Below are 19,967 nucleotides of genomic sequence, written 5' to 3' on the forward strand. Positions count from 1 at the left end.
CAGCTTGCGCTTCTTGGAGCCCAGCATTTCACATGATGTACTCTGTGGCTCAGCTGGTAAAGAATTTGCCTGCAATGAGGGAGACCTGGATTTGATCCCTGTGTTGGGAAGATCCCCTGGAGAAGCAAAAGGCTACCCACTCCAGTATTCTGGCCTGGAGAATTCCATGGACTGTATAGTCTGCAAAGAGTCAGACATGACTGAGTGACTTTCACTTTTCACTCTGCATATAAGTTAAATAAGCAGGGTGACAGTATACAGCCTTGATGTACTCCTTTCCCAATTTGGAACCAGTCCATTGTTCCATGTCCAGTTCTAACTGTTGCTTCTTGACCTGCATGCAGATGTCTCAGGTGGCAGGTCAGATGGTCTGGTATTCCCATCTCTTGAAGAATTTTCCAAAGTTTGTTGTCATCCACAGAGTCAAAGGCTTTCATAGTCAATAAAGGAGAAGTAGATGTTTTTCTGGAATTCTCTTGCTTTTTCAATGATCCAGTGGATGCTGGCAATTTGATCTCCAATTTAATTTCTGGTTCCTCTTCCTTTTCTAAATCCAGCTTAAACATCTGGAAGTTCTCGGTTCATGTACTGTTGAAGCCTAACTTGGAGAATTTTGAGCATTACTTTGCTAGTGTGTGTGATGAGTGCAATTGTGCAACAGTAGAATGTGCCAGAAACTTTTACAGGGAGTAATCAGTTTAACAATCTCTGTGGTATTTCAAGGAGAGACTATATATATGTTTATTTCTTCCCTGCTACTGACTGGACTCCAGGTATTTTGATCACTTGAAGTCCTTAAGCATTTATCTCCTTTCTATTTCAGAAGTTGCCAGTATGTTTGGAATTTAACCAAAAGTTCTAGTATGTTTCACACTAGGTTAGGTATACAAGTACTTATTGAGTTGAATTCATTTTGTGTAAGTTACTGACAATATTTTATTCCCTGAATCATCCAACTTTATCACCACTGCTGGGATAAGAACTGTTTTTCCGTTACTTTGGGAACAAAGGATAGAAATTTTACTATTTCTGGATCTTAGCAGCTAGTAAAGAGCAAAATCTGTAAAGCTGTCATGACTTAGAGAATTTTTTGGCTTGTAAATGTACTGTGATGGAAATTGTTGAAATTCTTGATGTATATTACAAGTGTGTGTTTTTCAGATTAGTTTACTTTTTCCAACTGGTTTAAATGAAAATCTCCAATTCACTTTTTACAAAAGTTCCTTATCACAAATTGAACCTGTGTAGGAATGAGCATCAGTAGCTTGAAGACATATATCATAAAACCTGGGGGTCTTGTGAGTATCCTAAACAAAAGGATGCCTGAAATTCCCCTAAAGTAACTTAGACCCTTCAGATAAAGAGAAAGTTGAATAGCTCTAAGAATTATTTAGGGAAGATGCCTGGGGGTGGATATTAATTCCTTAAATATTCTGAGTTTGGTCTTTGGATATCTATTTCCTGCTTGATCTCCTCTAGGACTTCACCCTTCACGTGTCTGGTTATGTTTTGACTGTGACTTATGTCAAACTGAAAATGTGGCTAGCAGACCAGACACACAGAGTATTTCACATTTTGTTAGATATCCTCCAATATTAATATTATGGATTATATTTTCTGAACATTTATTGAATGTCTCCTACTATATTGTTAATTTTTTTTCAGATTAGTCTGATTTTATTAAATGTATATGTACTTCTGTTACTTTACATTAATGACACTTGGTCCAGACATACAAAAAAGTGAATAAAAACAGGCATGATTTGAATATTTGAAAAATATTCATGTTTAATATACTAACTAGACTTTCTGTTCTTGTTGAGTTGCTCAGTCATCTCTGACTCTTTTGCAACCCCATGGACTAGCCCACCAACTCTTTTGCAACCCCATAGACTAGCCCACCAGACTCTGTCCATGGGATAGTCCACGAAAGATTACTGAAGTGGGTTGTTATTTCCTCCTCCAGGAGTTATTTGCTTAACCCTAACAAAAAAAAAAAAAAAAAAAGGGAGATTTTGTTGCTGCTGCTGCTAAGTCGCTTCAGTTGTGTCCGACTCTGTGCGACCCCATAGATGGCAGCCCACCAGGCTCCCCTGTCCCTGGGATTCTCCAGGCAAGAACACTGGAGTGGGTTGCCATTTCCTTCTCCAAAGCATGAAAGTGAAAAGTGAAAGTGAAGTCGCTCAGTCGTGTCCGACCCTTAGCGACTCCATGGACTGCAGCCTACCAGGCTCCTCCGCCCATGGGATTCTCCAGGCAAGAGTACTGGAGTGGGGTGCCATTGCCTTCTCCGGGGAAACTTTGTTAGGGTTAACTAAATATATGAACAAATTAGCAAACTTAGTAGACTATTTTAGGTTACTTAATTAAAAAAAGAATTGGCCAGAACGGTAAGAGGACCTTTTCCCAGTTGTGGTTAAACAACATGCCCTTTGTATATGATGATTTATAGAACATTTTGCTAAGAGCGTAACTTGATCTTTGTCTTCTATGCCAGAATATTAATAGGAGTCTACCATACACACAAATTTTAGGCTTTTATATTTGGAATTTAAAATATAAAATTTATATTGTTATCACATGATAGATGAGTCAGCTAAGACTCAAAACCTTGAAATAACCTACCCAAGCTCACACAATGAGTTTGAAATAGATCTAGGACTAATCTTTTGACTCCTAGTCTATTGTTATTTTCTTATTAACCATGTTATTTTCTCTGCAACAACTTAATACAGTTTTAGTTTTAACTTACTTAAGGACTCCAGCATGTCTAGTACAATAAGCACAGCGCAACAGCAGAAGCACGAAACACTGCTACCCTTGAGAACTCTTATCATTTGCTAATGTGGAAGTGTGATATTTTTTCTTTATTAAGTAAATGTATTATAAGTGTAAAATCATTGGTGGACAGTGCAAAAGCAAAGAAATAAACAAGTGCAACTTAACTAGACGTTTCCCAGAAAGCTTGAATTCATGCATTTCCCAGAAAGCTTGGATTCGTTAAACATCATTTTACTCATTGATAGAGTTGGGCTCTTTATCAAGCTGATTATATCAATTAGGTTTGATCTCTTCTCTGTCTTCCCACTTCAAAGATGAGAAGAACAGTTAAAATGAAAAAGAAGAAGCCTTCCATTTACCCTACCACAGAAGATTTTTTTTTTTTTTAATTCTTCTTTCTCTCTTTGGACATCCAACTAAAAGTGCCCCTATTTTACTTAACTTTTCCTAAGTGTTAAAAGAATTAGGTTTATAGGGAAGAACTAAATTCCTCAGTCATTGAGAGATCTTGCTGTTTATTCTGTTCCTGTTTTAACATATCGATTGTGTCAATTTTATGTAAGAAAGTGACAAAAGGTGAAGACCTGTTACTTGCTCAGATATTTATTACTAATTAATCGTAAAAGATACAGCACATATGGGCTATAATAAAGTTATAATTAAAGCATCAAGAGTACAAAGGGGAGGAAAAGGTGCAGTCCTCTCTAGGGATGATGGGAAAAATTCATGGAGCAGGTGTTCATATTAGGCTTTGATGATACTTAAGATTCTGATAGATGGAGACTGAGATCTTTTCAGGTACTTAACAAAGTTTGTCCATAGAATAGAGAAAAACATGGTGTGGCTGGAGCTTTGGGATGTCAGATGTAATTGGTCCCTATTTATTGCTTTTAAAAAAAGAAAAAGAAAAGGAGGTTGGAGCTGAATGATAAGGACTTTGAACACCTGGTGAGGAACTTAAATTTTTCCTGTTCTTCCTTAGTTGTATGGTTAGGCCATTCAAGATGGCGATCCTCTTGCTCCCTGTATGTCTTCTGCTCCACCAGCTCCTGCTTCACTCACATGATTATCTAGTCTTCCTAATTGTAGGACTTAATTAGTAACTGCCTACCTGTTTGTCCCTGCCCCTGGTTTCCCTGGTAACTGATGAGCCAACATGATGGCAGTTCTGCCCTATAAATGGTAGCCTTCTCTTCCTCTGGAAGGTTATGGCCGTGTCCTGCTTGGAGTCTGCTGGGCACGGTGGAGGTATTGCTCCAGGACTTTTTTTTTTTTTTCCTTCAGGTTCTTAAGACCCCTTTTCAATAAGCCGTTGATGTCTCTTTCTCTGTTTCTGGGCTCTCAGTTTAGTGGCTGGGCACCTATAAGGCTTGCAGGCCTCTGGGATGCTGCCCAGCAGTTGGCTGTAAGTTTGGGGCAGAATTAGAAAAAGATAAAGAAAATCTGTTCTATATCATTGATCTCTACCTCTCTGTTAGTCATCAAGTTAGTAAGTAGGTACACTTATATAAGGTGTGGCTCAACTGACTTGTCATAATCTCCTAAAATCACCTGGCTAAGGGATGATATTTGATGTGTTCAGGTTTTCCTGCCTCACACCAGGAATAGACTTGTTAACATGTCTAGAAAGAACTCTTGTCTTCCATTTTTATCCCCTGAGGTCATTGGGGAAGTCCACGAGTTGACTGAATTGCCTGGTGAATAGTGCTAGTTGTACTTTAGCTGTATTGGAATGGAAAAGTGCCTTTTCAGTTGTTTCTAAACTCTCAGTGAACTGGATTACTTTGGGCAGGTGAGAAGTGCTTCCTTTCATGTTCCATTTTCGATTAAAACAGCATAATTCTGATATACTCTCCTTCAGTGATTGGAATCCTGAGCTATTTTCTAGTCTTACCGATGCACATGCTGCCAGTTGAAAATACAAATTTGAAAGGAAAAGTGCCTTCTTTTACTCAAATTCTAGATGACATTAGGATTCATCCTGGAGGACCCAAGGAAATCATTTTCATTTCACACTGCTGTCCCCAACTTTCCTCACTAGAATCACCTGGGAAGTGTTTAAAAATCCCTGTAAAACAAATTAAAGTCAGAATCTCTGAGGGTGGGGTTGGGGAGGGCAGAACCCAAGTATTAGTAGTTTTTAGAAGTCACCAGGTGAGTCCACTAATCAGCTATGGTAAGAAGCTGAAAAACAAGTAGGCCTCATACCATCTCTTGAGCATCACCTGTTCCAGAACTGTGGTCCTCAGGGTATGATGCCCCAGATCTGCAGCATCAGCATTGCCTGGGAACTTGTCATAACTGCAAATTCTTGAGCTCCACCCCGACCTACTGAGTCAGAAACTCTCAGGGTGGAGCCCAGAATCTTTAACAAGCCCTCTAGGTGATTCTGTTACATGCTCCTGTTTGAAAACCATGATCTAGAGTAGCAGAAAAGAATTTTTTTTTTTAAGGTCAAATCTTGTGTCATATTATAAAATTAGGTATGTGATTTAAGCAAAGTATTAATATTAGATTATTTTAAGTACAATGTAACTATTAACAGTAAATATTCTAAATTGTTTTTTCTCAGAGTTTGGTACATACACAATCAGTATTAGATCACTTGGTTAAAAATGTGTACATGCTGAGGATCCACTTCAAATTTATGAAGTCTCTGGGAAGGCCCAGAATCTGGATTTTTCACAAAAAACCAAAAATGTTGGCATACTAACATTTGAGAAAAAAGTATAGTAGTGCAAGAACTGGCATATGGGGCTGGCAAGCACGTTTACATCTTTGAAAGTTTGAAACTTGGAAGTGCATATGTAGGGGACTTACTGTGTAACAATTCAAAAGAAAAGATGCAATCCACATATCTGGATACCAAATGAATCTGAAGATATTAAGTTAGGCTTTATTTAAAAGATTTTAAAGTAATAGCTACATGAATTTTTTAAGTATTATAAAAATTTAATAATTTTTTATTGAAGTGTTATCTAATAGAAATTTAAGACCAGTACTGTCCAGTATAAATTTCTGCAATGGTGGAAAACCATAGCAGTGCAATCCAGCACGTTGGCTCCTATTCTCAGGGGGCTGTTTTGCTTACTTGAAACACGGCTAGTGTAACTAGGAAACAAAATTTTTTATTCTATTTCATCGTGGTTCAACTATTTGCACATATCAGTTGAAATTTCTATGATTTAAAATTGATTTGTATAGTTAATAAATATTTTATCAAAGTCTTATTAAAAACTGTTCTGTTCAAATAGTATAATTTTACAGTATACATTTTATATACTGAAGTGAAGTGAAGTCGCTCAGTTGTGTCCAACTTATAAATAAATAGTATAATTTTATATTGGCTCACTTTTTCACATTAACATGTTCCTTATTCTTGTTGACAAAGGTAAAAACATAGCTTTGGTGATAAATAGAAAATGTACTGATTACTGCTAGCACAGCAGGAACCTAAAAATGATTTTCAAAGGGCTTTGTCGTCACTCTTTGCAGACCTGTATTTTCAGAAATATCATTTGGGGAGTCTCTGAGTTAGACTGAACAGAATCAGAGTCTATATTAGCAAGAAAAACTAGATCATAAAATATTTTCAGCATGCTCATTACTTTTTGAAATTATCTCTGATTTTCAGCTGGGAGGTAGATAAAGCCAATTATGAAGACTAATCAACAAAATCTATGAAAAGTTTGATTAAGCTAAAAAATTGTAAAGTGTTTTCTATGTCACTAATCAACATGAATGAACATTTTGATTTGTAGTTGGTTTGAGTATGGTGTTTACAATTACACTAATCACAGTGGTCATTGTTGATATCTGCAGGTTGTTATATTTTTAGAATCAGTCATGAATCTAGTACAAGTGATTTGAATATAATCTTCAAATAGATCTTATGTAAAAACGTTTAAACAAATAACTGATCCCATAAATTTATAATAACTGTAGTTAAGTGACTGTAAGTTGTATTTTGTGCCAATCTGCCAATAATTTTACTTTGTGTAAAATTGCATGTGTGGCGATTTGGCATAATATATACCACTTATAATAATTTCACTTGTATTAGTTCACATTTACTGAGTTTTTCCTCTGTGCCAGGGACTGTTTTGGGTACTTGAAGCTTTTTAGTTAATCTTCAAAAAGCCTTATGAGATGGATTTAATGAATGGAAACACTAGGGCACAGAGTGATTATTAAATAGGGTGCCCAAGACACATAGTGACAGAACCAAAACTTGAATTCGGGGCTCTTGCTTTTAATCAGCATTAGGATTAAAATACTGTGTGAATTAAAAATAGCTTCATTCTTAATCCTTCACTAGAGTTTATTTTGGGTTTTATAACTTACAGATCATAAATGTCCAACTAAGTTTTTCCCAATTTTTTCTTTATTTTTAGGAAACTGCTTCTTCATTTTATTGTACTATGTGTGTCAGGGGGTACTGTTCATGCACAAGATCAAGGTAAGAATGTTACCTTGTTACTTATTCTTATGTGAAAAATTGGATTCCCGAAAGCAAAAGTATATCACTTTAAAGTCATTATAACCTTAAATTCAGTGTTAAGGAATAAAAAATTCTACAGAGTACAATGAGAATGTAAGGGTGAAAAAACCAATTTGGGGGGAAATATGACCTTTAAGAAATTACTCATATCTTCTGTCTGTGAAATTACTTACATTTTTAAGAAAACTCTCTGTAAAAGGGAAGTTTTGTATAGTAGAAAGACTTTGTTTGTGACTTCATTTTAAGTGGGAGTTATTGGGGGTGGCTAACTGTAACTGAATTACCTTTGCACTTCTTGAAACAACGCAAGCATACGCTAAATGTTCCATCTAGATTTACATCATTAAGAAACAAAATTTTGCATAGTAGTGGGCTTGGGATTTCATTTAATTCAAATGGAGAGGTTTGGAAAATAGTTCAAGGTTTTGTTTTTGTTTGGTAGCTAGTTGCTCTGGTAGTATGGTGATAGAGTTTCTGATATCATGTATACCCTAATTTATTCATTTATTAAACAGCATTTAAATAATATTTTCTGTTTACCACATAATATCCTGATTGCCAGTGATTGAAATGTGAAGAAAATAATGCTTTTGGCTCCAAAAAGTGAAAAAAAAATACAAGTGCCTTTGTCAAAGGGTAAAAAAAGTGCTCACTTGATAGAACCAACTTTTCAATGAGCAAAGAGTCACTTGTCAATTTGGTCAATTTATTGAATAATATTAGAAAGTAAAATAGCTGTAGGTAGAAAGAGAGCACAGAGGGGTGGTACTCCGTTTGACCAAACTGATAGGTGGACAAAGGTAAGTATTCTGTCAAGTAACACAAATATGAATTAAAATGTATCACAGAAGGCATTTTCTAATTGTCTTTTATGGGAAGATCATTAAATCAGGTCGCATGTAACTTCATGAAGTGCTATTCTTGACCAAGTCATTTGTTACTTTAGTTTGCTAAACTAAAAGGGAAAGTTTGAAGGCAGGAGGAGAAGGGGACAACGGAGGATGAGGTGGTTGGATGGCATAACCAACTCGATGGACATGAGTTTGAACAAGCTCTGGGAGTTGGTGATGGACAGGGAAGCCTGGCGTGCTGCAGTCCATGGAGTCGCAAAGATTCTGACACAACTGAGCAACTGAACTGAACTGCTGAGAGAAACTATCTTTCAATTTCTTGTTTTTATTCTATTAGTTTCTGAGAACTTGTTAAGTACCAGTCACTGTGCTAGCAGGATATGTTTTCTTCGTCACCACTTCATTGAGGAGTTTTAATAATTATGCCCATGAGTTGCTGAGTCCAAGGTTAAGAAGAATAAATAACTACCCTAAGGGTTGCAGGCTAATAATAAATGGGAGAACCAAGATTTGAACTCAGGTACTTAGACTGCAGAGTCTACAGGTTCTTTAAAATTAAGCCTCTTGGACAACAGAGAAGATAAGAAAAGGAGAATTGTCATTATTAATATCTATTTCATGTGTTGTCCTTTGCTGGAATTTTATATATGCTATTCTAATCCTCATAATGAACCAGTAGGGTGATTATTATAGATGAAGAAACTGAGGCTCAAGGAAGGTGCTGGCCCAGGCTTATATAGCTAAGACTTGAATTTGGGTCTGTCACATCTGCACCATTCCTGCCCCCTGCTCCAAATAAAAACCAAAACCAAACAAAAAAAAAAACCCCAAAACACCTCTTTCCATTATAAATCCTGTTGCTTTACAATTGCCATCTGTTAATGTTATAAGTTTAATAATGTATAAAATGTGTCATTATCAAAATATTGAAAACCTAAACAAAGAAGGAAAATTGAATATTTATGAATAAATTTTTAAAAATTCAGAACCAGTGAAGGGAGTATATGAAAGAAATATCTTTCTTTTAACCTTAAGGTTTCATTTATAGAATGCAAAATGTACTGTTTTATTTCAGGGTGAACACCTTTTAAGATTTCACATAAGAAAAATATTTTAAAAACTTCTTTAATTTTATAAAATTGTATGCTTTTGAGCACAAAAATGAAATGAAAATTGCAGTATGTTATCAGAAACTTAGAAGTACTGTTTTCCTAAGATGATTGTTGTTGAAATAGCATGTTACAATGTCTAATCAGGAGGCTAGACAAATATTTTCAGAGAAATTGTGATTTGCTAATGATTACAAATATAATTTGTAACCTTAATACTGCTGAATATGTCTGCTTGAGAGAAATGATCCCAAATTAGAGTTTTCAGAAACAGATATCTTTATCCGTGCTTAAAATAGTTTCCAAAGCTTAAAGTATCAAAGTATTAGTACAAGTATACAGTTTAAAAATCAAGTTGAGTTGCAAAACATGTAACAGAAAATAATATTCCCTGACCTTATCTAATCCTGCAATCCTTTACTCAAACTCTCTTAGCACTTTCTTTTGGCTTTACTATCCATTGTTCTTAATAATATGCTTGTATATTATATTGGGAGAAGGCAATGGCACCCCACTCCAGTACTCTTGCCTGGAAAATCTCATGGACGGAGGAGCCTGGTGGGGTGCAGTCCATGGGGTTGCTAAGAGTCGGACACGACTGAGCGACTTCACTTTCACTTTTCACTTTCATGCATTGGAGAAGGATATGGGAACCCACTCCAGTGTTCTTGCCTGGAGAATCCCAGGGACGGGAGCCTGGTGGGCTGCCATCTATGTGGTCGCACAGAGTCGGACACGACTGAAGCGACTTAGCAGCATATTATATTGACTTCCTTTTTTGATGATGAGTATTTAACATTTTTACACTATCCCATGCCCCCCCCCCCCCCCATTGAGTTAGACAAGGCTGTGGCCCATGTGATCAGATTGGTTAGTTTTCTGTGATTGTGGTTTTCATTCTGTCTCCCCTCTGATGGAGAGGGATAATAGGCTTATGGAAGCTTCCTGATGGGAGAGACTGACTGAGGGGGAAACTGGGTCTTGTTCTTATGGGTGGGGCCCTGCTCAGTAACTCTTTAATCCAATTTCCTATTGATGGTCAGGACTGTGTTCCCTCCCTGTTATCTGACCTGAGGCCATACTATGTTGAGGTAAGGAAGATAATGGCAACCTCCTTCAAAAGATCCCATGTAGGCACTGCTGCACTCAGTGCCCCCAACCCTGCAGTAGGCCACCACTGACCCACGCCTCTGCTGGAGCCTCCCGGACACTCACAGGCAAGTCTGAGTCAGTCTCTTCTGGGGTCATTGCTCCTTTCTCCTAGGACCTGGTGCACACAAGGTTTTGTTTGTGCCCTCCAAGAATCTGTTTCCCCAGTCCTATGTAAGTTCTGGTGGCCCCATGGTGGGGTTAATGGCGACCTTCTTCCAAGAGGGCTTATGCCATACCCACGTCTACTGCACCCAGAGCCCCTGCCCCTGTAGCAGTCCACACCGTGCCTCTGTAGGAGACACTCAAACATAGTTCTGTCTCAGTCTCTGTGGGGTCTCTGGGTCTTGGTGTGCACAAAGTTTGTTTGAGCCCTCAGAGTGTCTCTGGCGGGTATGGGGTTTGACTCTAAATGCAATTTCACCCCTCCTGCCACCTTGCTGGGGCTTCTCCTTTGCCCTTGGATGTGGGTTATCTCCTCAGAGCTGTTCCAGTGCCATGCAGATGCCGCTCCAGCACCTACTGTCTTGCTGGGGCTTCTCTGACCTTGGACATGGGGTATCTCCTCAAAGTCATTCCAGGGCCACGTTCCGCTATATAGCTACTAGCAGGCTGCTAATTAGAGAAAGGGAATGTCTCAAAACTCAGAGACTGGTACCAGGCCCCTCACCTACAACATGCATTTTGAGAACATTGGCACAAGGTAAGTTGTCCCGGGAGTATGTCAAGGCTGTATATTGTCACCCTGCTTATTTAACTTATATGTAGAGTACATCATGAGAAATGCTGGACTGGATGAAGCACAGGGTAGAATCAACATTGCTGGGAGAAATATCAATAACCTCAGATATGCAGATGATACCAAACTTATGGCAAAAAGCAAAGAAGAACTAAAGAGCCTCTTGATGCAAGTGAAAGAGGAGAGTGGAAAAGTTGGCTTAAAGCTCAACATTCAGAAAACGAAGATCATGGCATCTAGTCCCATCACTTCATGGCAAATAGATGGGGAAACAGTGGCTGACTTTATTTTGGGGGGCTCCAAAATCACTGCAGATGGTGACTGAAGCCATGAAATTAAAAGATGCTTGCTCCTTGGAAGAAAAGTTATGACCAACCTAGACAGCATATTAAAAAATAGAGACATTACTTTGCCAACAAAGCTCTGTCTAGTCAAAGCTATAGTTTTTCCAATAGTCATGTATGGATGTGAGAGTTGGACTATAAAGAAAGCTGAGCACTGAAGAATTGATGCTTTTGAACTGTGGTGTTAGAGAAGACTCTTGAGAGTCCCTTGGACTGCAAGGAGATCAAACCAGTCCATCATAAAGGAAATCAGTCCCGAATATTCATTGGAAGGACTGATGCTGACTCTGAAACTCCCAATACTTTGGCCACCTGAAGAGGTGACTCATTTGAAAAGACCCTGATGCTGGAAAAGATTGAAGGCAGGAAGAGAAGGGGATGACAGGGGATGAGATGGTTGGATGGCATCACTGACTCAATGGCATGAGTTTGAGTAAACTCTGGGAGTTAGTGATGGACAGGGAAACCTGGCGTGCTGCAGTCCATGGGGTTGCAAAGAGTTGGACATGACTGAGAGACTGAACTGAACTGATGCCCCCTCTTCTTCTATCCTCTCGATTTTCTCCTTTCCTCTTTTTTTTTTGTTTGCTCTGTGTTCTATGGCACTGTCACTAATTCTCAGATATCCCAAAAGAATTTTAAAACTTCTTTGAAATTTTTTTTTTAAATGCACCAAATACTCTAATCATTTAATTTTTTTTCCCCACCCTTGGAGTTATTTCTTCTGGAAACTAAGATTCTGTTGGAATGGATTGAGAGCTGTCTAATTGTTTGTAGAATTGATGTCTCTCATCTGTGTTAGATCCAGTGTTTTGGAACTCATTTTCCTTTTTCACTGTCCATTACCTAATTTGAGTGGAGCATATCATCTGGTAGCATCCTGAGAATGTGTACTTAGATGGTATACTCCTTGTAACATTGCATTTCTGAGATTTTTTTTTTTTTTGTATTTCACTCATTTTCTTGAGGGGAGTTTGGGTAGGTATAGAATTTTAGGCCATAAATAGTTGTCGGTCAGAATTTTAAACTATTTTTTGCATCTATTGTCTTCTGGCTTGCAGTTAAGAAATCTGATGTTTTACTAATTCTTGATTCTTTATGCGTTACCTTTTAATTTTCCACTTTAAACCTTAGGATCATGTTTATCCCCAATATTTTGCAATTTTGCAATAATGTGTTTTGGTACAGGTCTTTTTTCAATATATTCTGATGGGTAGTCATTAGGCCTTTTCAATGTAATAGAAACATCTTTCATTTTCTGGGAATTTTCCTATCTTAGTTTTGTCTCTCTGACATATTTATTTCTTCTTTCTGCAAGTTCTGTTGGTCAGATATTGATCTCCTGGATTGAATGCCTTATTTTTATTTATTTAGCTCTGATTTTCCATTTTTGTTTTCTTTCCATTTTATATCAGATTTTCATTAGTCACTATTCTCAAATATTTAAATTTTTTTTTACTAATGCTGTATTTAAATTTTTAAGAGATTTCTCACTCTGATTGTGCCTTAAATTTGCTCTTATTTCTTTGATGCAATATCTACTCAGCTCTCCAAAGATAAAAATAATTTTTTTGAAGTTTTGTTCTGCTCCCTGTATTATCTTTGTTTCCCACAAGTTTTGGTTTTCTTTAATCTGTCTTTTATGTTGGAAAAGTTCTTAAGTCTCTAGTACTTGTGTTTTAATTTAAAAGCAAGGCAATAAAAATATGCTTGGAAACTCATTTTCATGGGTGGGCTTTTTAACTGGCGTATTTTATCTAGAGCATGAAAAATTAGGAGCTTTGCTGGCCATCTTGTTGTTGGACTGCAAATGTCTAAGGCTATCTATCCAGTTTGTTCACAGAAGAATCCTCCAATTTCTTACTTGTAGAATATAATCCTGGTTGCCACTGTTATTGGAGATAAAAGATATAAAGAGGTTCTTATGAGGGGAAAAAGGTGTGGTCTCACCATTTAGTATGTAGATTTTTACTGAATTCACTTGTTCCCATTATGGCACTTCTCTTCCATCTTCCGCTAGGATTTATTCAGTGTTTCTCCAGTACATAAGTAAGCTTTAATCTTCAATTTTACTCTCAAAGCTTCTTATACAGACTCTCAAGCCCTCCCTCTCCCATATATGATGCCTTATGCTTCTCTCCTGAATTCAGTGATTTGGTGCATTTGGTTCTTGAGCTTTGTCAGGACTTTGCCTTGTGAACTGGCCTGCCTATTATTATTTCTTGCTTCTGCAAGCCCTTAGTGTTCAGTTTTCTCAGCTCTGCTAATTCCTTCCTCTGTTTTTCATTTTTCAAAAATTTGTTGATGTCTCTTATCTGCTGTTGTCTCTTCTACCCTTTCACTTTGCCTATATGGTTTTAAACCACATTTTCTTATTCTCATTTAGTGAAATTTTAAGACTGAGCAGAGATAAGCATCTGTTATTTTCCATATTTTGTTATCCATTTAAATTTTAGCACAGCTAAGCCCATTAAGGTATTATATTAATCAACATAAATCATTTGCTTTATAACCACAGTTTTGGTATAACCAAATGAAAAAGTGATTCTATTATACTTCAAAAGAAGATTATTTAAGGTTGAGTCTCCTGAGAATCTGGCAGATAATGGTCCCTTTTCTTACATAATACAGTCTACTTCGCTTATGCTGTTGGTGGGTTGGTGGCCAGGGAGATAAGCATAGTTGTAACACCTCTACATACTACCTTACACCATATGACATGTAAACTAATTGTCAGTATACACGGCATTCTCCAGTTCCTGATTGCTTGGTGTGCAAACCACATGTGTAGAAATCTGTGTAAAATATTTGTCTCCAAAAGATATTTTCTGTGGAAGTATTAACCCAAAATGTGTGTGTAGGAAGCAGCTCATTCAGGTTGCAGTAACTCCAAGCATTTTCTGTGAAAACCCCCACACTTCACCAAAAATGTTTCACATAGGTTAAAGCTTCATTGCTCATTTTATAAATTGCTGTTGTTGCTGTTTAGTCATGAAATCACGTCTGACTCTTTGCAACCCCAAGGACTGTAACCCACCAGGCTCCTCTGTCCATGGAATTCTCCAGGCAAGAATACTGGAGTGTGCTGGGCTGCCATTTCCTTCTCCAGGGGATCTTCCTGACCCAGGGATTGAACCCAGGTCTCCCGCATTGAAGGCAGACTCTGTACCACTAGTCCACCAGGGAAGCCTGATTTTATAAATAAGTTGCTTTTATTTCTTTACCCAAAATAGGTGTATTTGTATTAAGAATACTTTTTAAAGTCCATTTCCTTTCGAACATACCCAGTGATTGTGGTGCAGGCATTCTGGAATCAGCAGCCTGGGTTTGTGCCCAGGTTCTAGTGCCTATCACTTATATGACCTGGAGCAAGCTTCTTACATACTTTGAGCCTCGATTTCAGGACTTCAAAATGAAGATGGTAATAATGCTTACTATGTAAGAAGAAGGTCATTGTGTGGATAAAATGAGATAACACATGTAAAGTGCTTAGTGCATGCTGCTGCTGCTGCTAAGTCGCTTCAGTCATGTCCGACTCATATGAGTATATGATAAATTCAGTAGGAAAAAAATACTCTGAACAACTTCCTTTTTCCATATACCAATAGTATGAAAATATTAAAATAGTTGGTTTTAAACAACTACTTTAGCTCCTTAACTCAGTGAGCTGGAATCCAGGAAGCCTATTGTGAAAGTTAAGTTTTATATGGGGCAAAATGAGGACTGTAGTCTGGGAGAGACAGCATTTAGACAGCTCTGAGGAACTGCTGCAAAAGAGACGGGAGGAATGTCAGTTCAGTTCAGTCGCTCAGTCATGTCCCACTCTTTGCAACCCCATGAGCTGCAGCATGCCAGGCCTCCCTGTCCAACACCAACTCCTGGAGCCTACCCAAACTCATGTCCATTGAGTCAGTGATGCCATCCAACCATTTCATCCTCTGTTGCCCCCTTCTCCTCCTGCCCTCAATCTTTCCCAGCATCAGGGTCTTTTCAAATGAGTCAGCTCTTCGCATGAGGTGGCCAAACTCTTGGAGTTTCAGCTTCAACATCAGACCTTCCAATGAACACCCAGGACTGATCTCCTATTGGATGGACTGGTTGGATCTCTTTGCAGTCCAAGGGACTCTCAAGAGTCGTCTCCAACACCACAGTTCAAAAGCATCAATTCTTTGTCACTCAGCTTTCTTTATAGTCTAACTCTCACATCCATACATGATATATACATAATTTTAATGAAGGGGAAATACATGCAGTCAAGCATATATTTTTTTTGCAGAAGGCTTCTGCTAATCACAAACAGTTGTTACCATGAAAGACTTTACTGCTCTTTTAGACATGAGGAGATACAAGAATGTGGCTCATAAAATCAGCTTCTGAAAATATCTAGCTATCTGATGACCTGTTCTGCCAGTTTCTCTCAGAGCACAAAATGGCTCATTTTTGCTCTCCATCCTGAATTCCTTTCAGAGGGTGTTGAAGATCAGCAACTATAGCAGAACATGGTTAAATCCTTGTAGAGGTAGATGGCAAGTGCCCATGGAAAGTGTCAATTTGTAGTTGCACTATCTTTGAGTCTTAATTCTGGCAAGATGATTTGGCTGAAATTATACAGAACAGTAGAAAGTGGGTAGTGGGCACTTATCTAGTTAATCTAGTCAATTTGGGTAATTTGCCAAGGAAAAGTATATTAAGGCCTGTATGATCTTTCTGATTTACAACTCTGATTTTATTTTAGACCATCATTTTATTTTTTCATTCCTACAGACTAAAAAAATATAGCTTTGGGGACTTAATTGACCAAGATATATGAAAATTTTAAACAGTGAGAACTTGTCAAAATTAAGTGCTTTCCTGGTGACCCAGTCAGTAAAGAATCTGCCTGTTATGTGGGAGGCAGGGGTTGGATCACTGGGTTAGAAAGGTCCCCTGGAAAAGGAAATGGCAAATCTGCTCCAACATTCTTGCCTAGAAAATTCCATGGACAGAGGAGCCTGATGGACTGTAGTCCATGGGGTCATGAAGAGTCAGACACAACTGAGCAACTAACACAAGTGCTATTTTATATTAATTAAGTTATTTAATAATGAGCAAATACTGTAATTTATTACACTCCGTTAAATGAAATTACTCATAACTTATTACCTGAAAGTTGATAACTTTCATTTAAATCTTTTGAATTACCAACTTCTAAGAGGTGTAAGAATTTTTACATTTTGGAAGATAAACATGATACTCTCCTTGTTCCTCCAGTTCATGATAGAATATTGTTGAATGTTGACAGGTAAAATGGATCTTTGGCTCTTGTATACTTGAGATGTAAGCTGTGGCTTCAATCCCTGGGTTGGGAAGATCCCCTGGAGGAGGGCATGGCAACCCACTCCAGTTTTCTTGCATGGAGAATCCTATGGACAGAGGAGCCTGATGGGCTATGATCCATAAGGTCACAAAAAGTTAGAGGCGACCGAAGTGACTTAGCACAGCACAGGATTTGAGGAAACAAGTATAGACATTGACTCTCCTTGTCTGTTGGTTTAGACATTATTTTATACACCATAGTGCCAATTATATAGCCACTGGGGTGAGTTACGTGCTTGGGTATGAGTCATAGTTTTAGCATCTACAGGGATGCCATTTCTCCTTTTTTTCTCCCTCCCACCACTTCCTGTCTATCTCTCTCTTCATCTCTCCCTCATCTTCCCTCTGCCCATAATTCTTTTCTCCTAACTAGTGATAATATCAATACTGCTTATTATACAGGTTTCAAATGAAAGGCAAGTAAGGTTGAAATGTCTGTGTTTATATCTGGCATTAGCCTTGCATACTTAGAAGACTGATTTTTATTCAATTCAGTTCAGTTGCTCAGTTGTGTCCAACTCTGTGCGACCCCATGGACTGCAGCACACCAGGCTTCCATGTCCATCACCAACTCCCTGAGCTTACTCAAACTCATGTCCATCAAGTTGGTGATGCCATCTAACCATCTCATCCTCTGTCGTTCCCTTCTCCTCCCACCTTCAATCTTTCTCAGCATCAGGGTCTTTTTCATGAGTCAGTTCTTCACATCAGGAGGGCAAAGTATTGGAGTTTCAGAGTCAGCATCAGTCCTTCCAATAAATATTCAGGACTGATTTCCTTTAGGATGGACTGGTTTGATCTCCTTGCAGTCCAAGGGACTCTCAAGAGTCTTCTCCAACACCACAGTTCAAAAGCATCAATTCTTCAGTGCTCAGCTTTTTTATAGTCCAACTCTCACATCCATACATGACTCCTGGAAAAGTGATAGCTTTGACTAGACAGACCTTTGTGGGCAAAGTAATGTCTCTGCTTTTTAATATGCTGTCTAGGTTGGTCATAACGTTTCTTTCAAGGAGCAAGCATCTTTCAATTTCATGGCTGAAGTCACGATCTGCAGTGATTTTGGAGCCCCCCAAATAAAGCCTGTCCTGTTTCCATTGCTTCCCCATCTGTTGCCATGAAGTGATGGGACTAGATGCCATGATCTTCGTTTTCTGAATGTTGAGTTTTAAGCCAATTTTTCACTCTCCTCTTTGACCTTCTTCAAGAGGCTCTTTAGTTCTTCTTCGCTTTCTGCCATAAAGGTGGGGTCATCTGCATATCTGAGGTTTTTTATATTTCTCCTGGCAATCTTGATTGCAGCTTGTGCTTCATCTAGCCCAGTATTTTGCATGATGTACTCTGCGTATAAATAAGCAGGGTGACAATATACAGCCTTGATATACTCCCTTCCCAATTTGGAACCAGCTCATTGTTCCACATCTCGTTCTACCTGTTGCTTCTTGACCTGCATACAGATTTCTCAGGAGGCAGGTCAGGTGGTCTGGTATTCTCATCTTTTTCATAATTTTCCACAGTTTGGTGTGATCCAAACAGTCAAAGGCTTTGGCATAGTCAGTAAAGCAGAAGTAAATGTTTTTCTGGAACTCTCTTGCTTTTTTGATGATCCAGTAGATGTTGGCAATTTTATCTCTGGTTCCTCTGCCTTTTCTAAATCCAGCTTTGACATCTGGAAGTTCACGGTTCATTTATTGCTAAAGCCTGGCATGGAGAATTTTAAGCATTACTTTACTAGCGCTGAGATGAGTGCAACTGTGCGATAGTTTCAGCATTCTTAGGCGTTGCCTTTCTCTGGAATTGTAATGAAAACTGACCTTTTCTAGTCCAGTGGCCACTGTTATGTTTTCCAAATTTGCTGGCATATTGCGTGCATCACATTCACAGCATCATCTTTCAGGATTTGAAATAGCTCAACAGGAATTCCATCACCTCCACTAACTTTGTTTGTAATGATGCTTCCTAAGGCCCACTTGACTTCACATTCCAGGATGACTGGCTCTGGGTTGGTGATCACACCATCATGGTTTCTGGGTCATGAAGATCTTTTTTGTATAGTTCTTCTGTGTATTCTTGCCACCTCTTCTTAATATCTCCTGCTTCTGTTAGGCCCATACCATTTCTGTCCTTTATTGCGCCCATCAGGAGAAGGCAATGGCACCCCACTCCAGTACTCTTGCCTGGAAAATCCCATGGATGGAGGAGCCTGGTAGGCTGCAGTCCATGGGGTCGCTAAGAGTCGGACACGACTGAGTGACTTCACTTTCACTTTTCACTTTCATGCATCGGAGGAGGTAATGGCAACCCACTCCAGTGTTCTTGCCTGGAGAATCCCAGGGACGGCAGGACCTGGTGGGCTGCCGTCTATGGGGTTGCACAGAGTTGGACACGACTGAAGCGACTTAGCAGCAGCAGCAGCAGCAGCATTGTGCCCATCTTTGCATGAATGTTCCCTTGGTATCTCTAATTTTCTTGAAAAGATCTCTAATCTTTCCCATTCTATTGTTTTCCTCTATTTCTTTGCACTGATCGCTTATTTTTCTTTCTTATTTCTCCTTGCTATTCTGTGGAACTCTGCATTCAAATGGGTATATCTTTCCTTTTCTTCTTTGCTTTTCACTTCCCTTCTTTTCACAGCTATTTGTAAGGGCTCCTCAGATAGCAATTTTGCTTTTTGCATTTCTTTTTCTTAGGGATGGTCTTGATTCCTGTCTCCTATACAGTGTCACGAACCTCTGTCCATAGTTCATCAGGCACTCTATCAGATCAAGTCCCTTAAATATATTTTTCACTTCCACTGTATAGTCATAAGGGATTTGATTTAGGTCATACCTGAATGGTCTAGTGGTTTTCTCCTCTTTCTTCAATTTCAGTCTGAATTTGGCAATAAATGAACATAGAACAACAGACTGGTTCCAAATAGGAAAAGGAGTATATCAAGGCTGTATATTGTCACCCTGCTTATTTAACTTATATGCAGAGTACATCATGAGAAATGCTGGGCTGGAAGAAGCACAGGCTGGAGTCAAGATTGCTGGGAGAAATATCAATAACCTCAGATACGCTGATGATACCACACTTATGGCAGAAAGTGAAGAAGAACTAAAGAGCCTTTGATGAAAATGAAAAAGGAGAGTGAAA

At 38.5% G+C, this 19,967-nt stretch overlaps 1 protein-coding gene across 3 annotated transcripts in view; it reads left to right on the forward strand.

The window, feature by feature from the left end:
• The window catches only part of COL24A1 (collagen type XXIV alpha 1 chain), a 398,952-nt gene that overhangs the window by 5,585 nt on the left and 373,400 nt on the right, over positions 1–19,967 (forward strand). For all 3 annotated transcript variants that reach the window (XM_061411389.1, XM_061411390.1, XM_061411391.1), the window contains exon 3: positions 7,176–7,240. In XM_061411389.1, coding sequence (XP_061267373.1) covers positions 7,176–7,240 — 65 coding nt within the window. The remainder of the gene's footprint in view (positions 1–7,175; positions 7,241–19,967) is intronic.

The sequence above is a fragment of the Bos javanicus genome, chromosome 3 (assembly GCF_032452875.1).
Source record: "Bos javanicus breed banteng chromosome 3, ARS-OSU_banteng_1.0, whole genome shotgun sequence".
Taxonomy (NCBI): domain Eukaryota; kingdom Metazoa; phylum Chordata; class Mammalia; order Artiodactyla; family Bovidae; genus Bos; species Bos javanicus.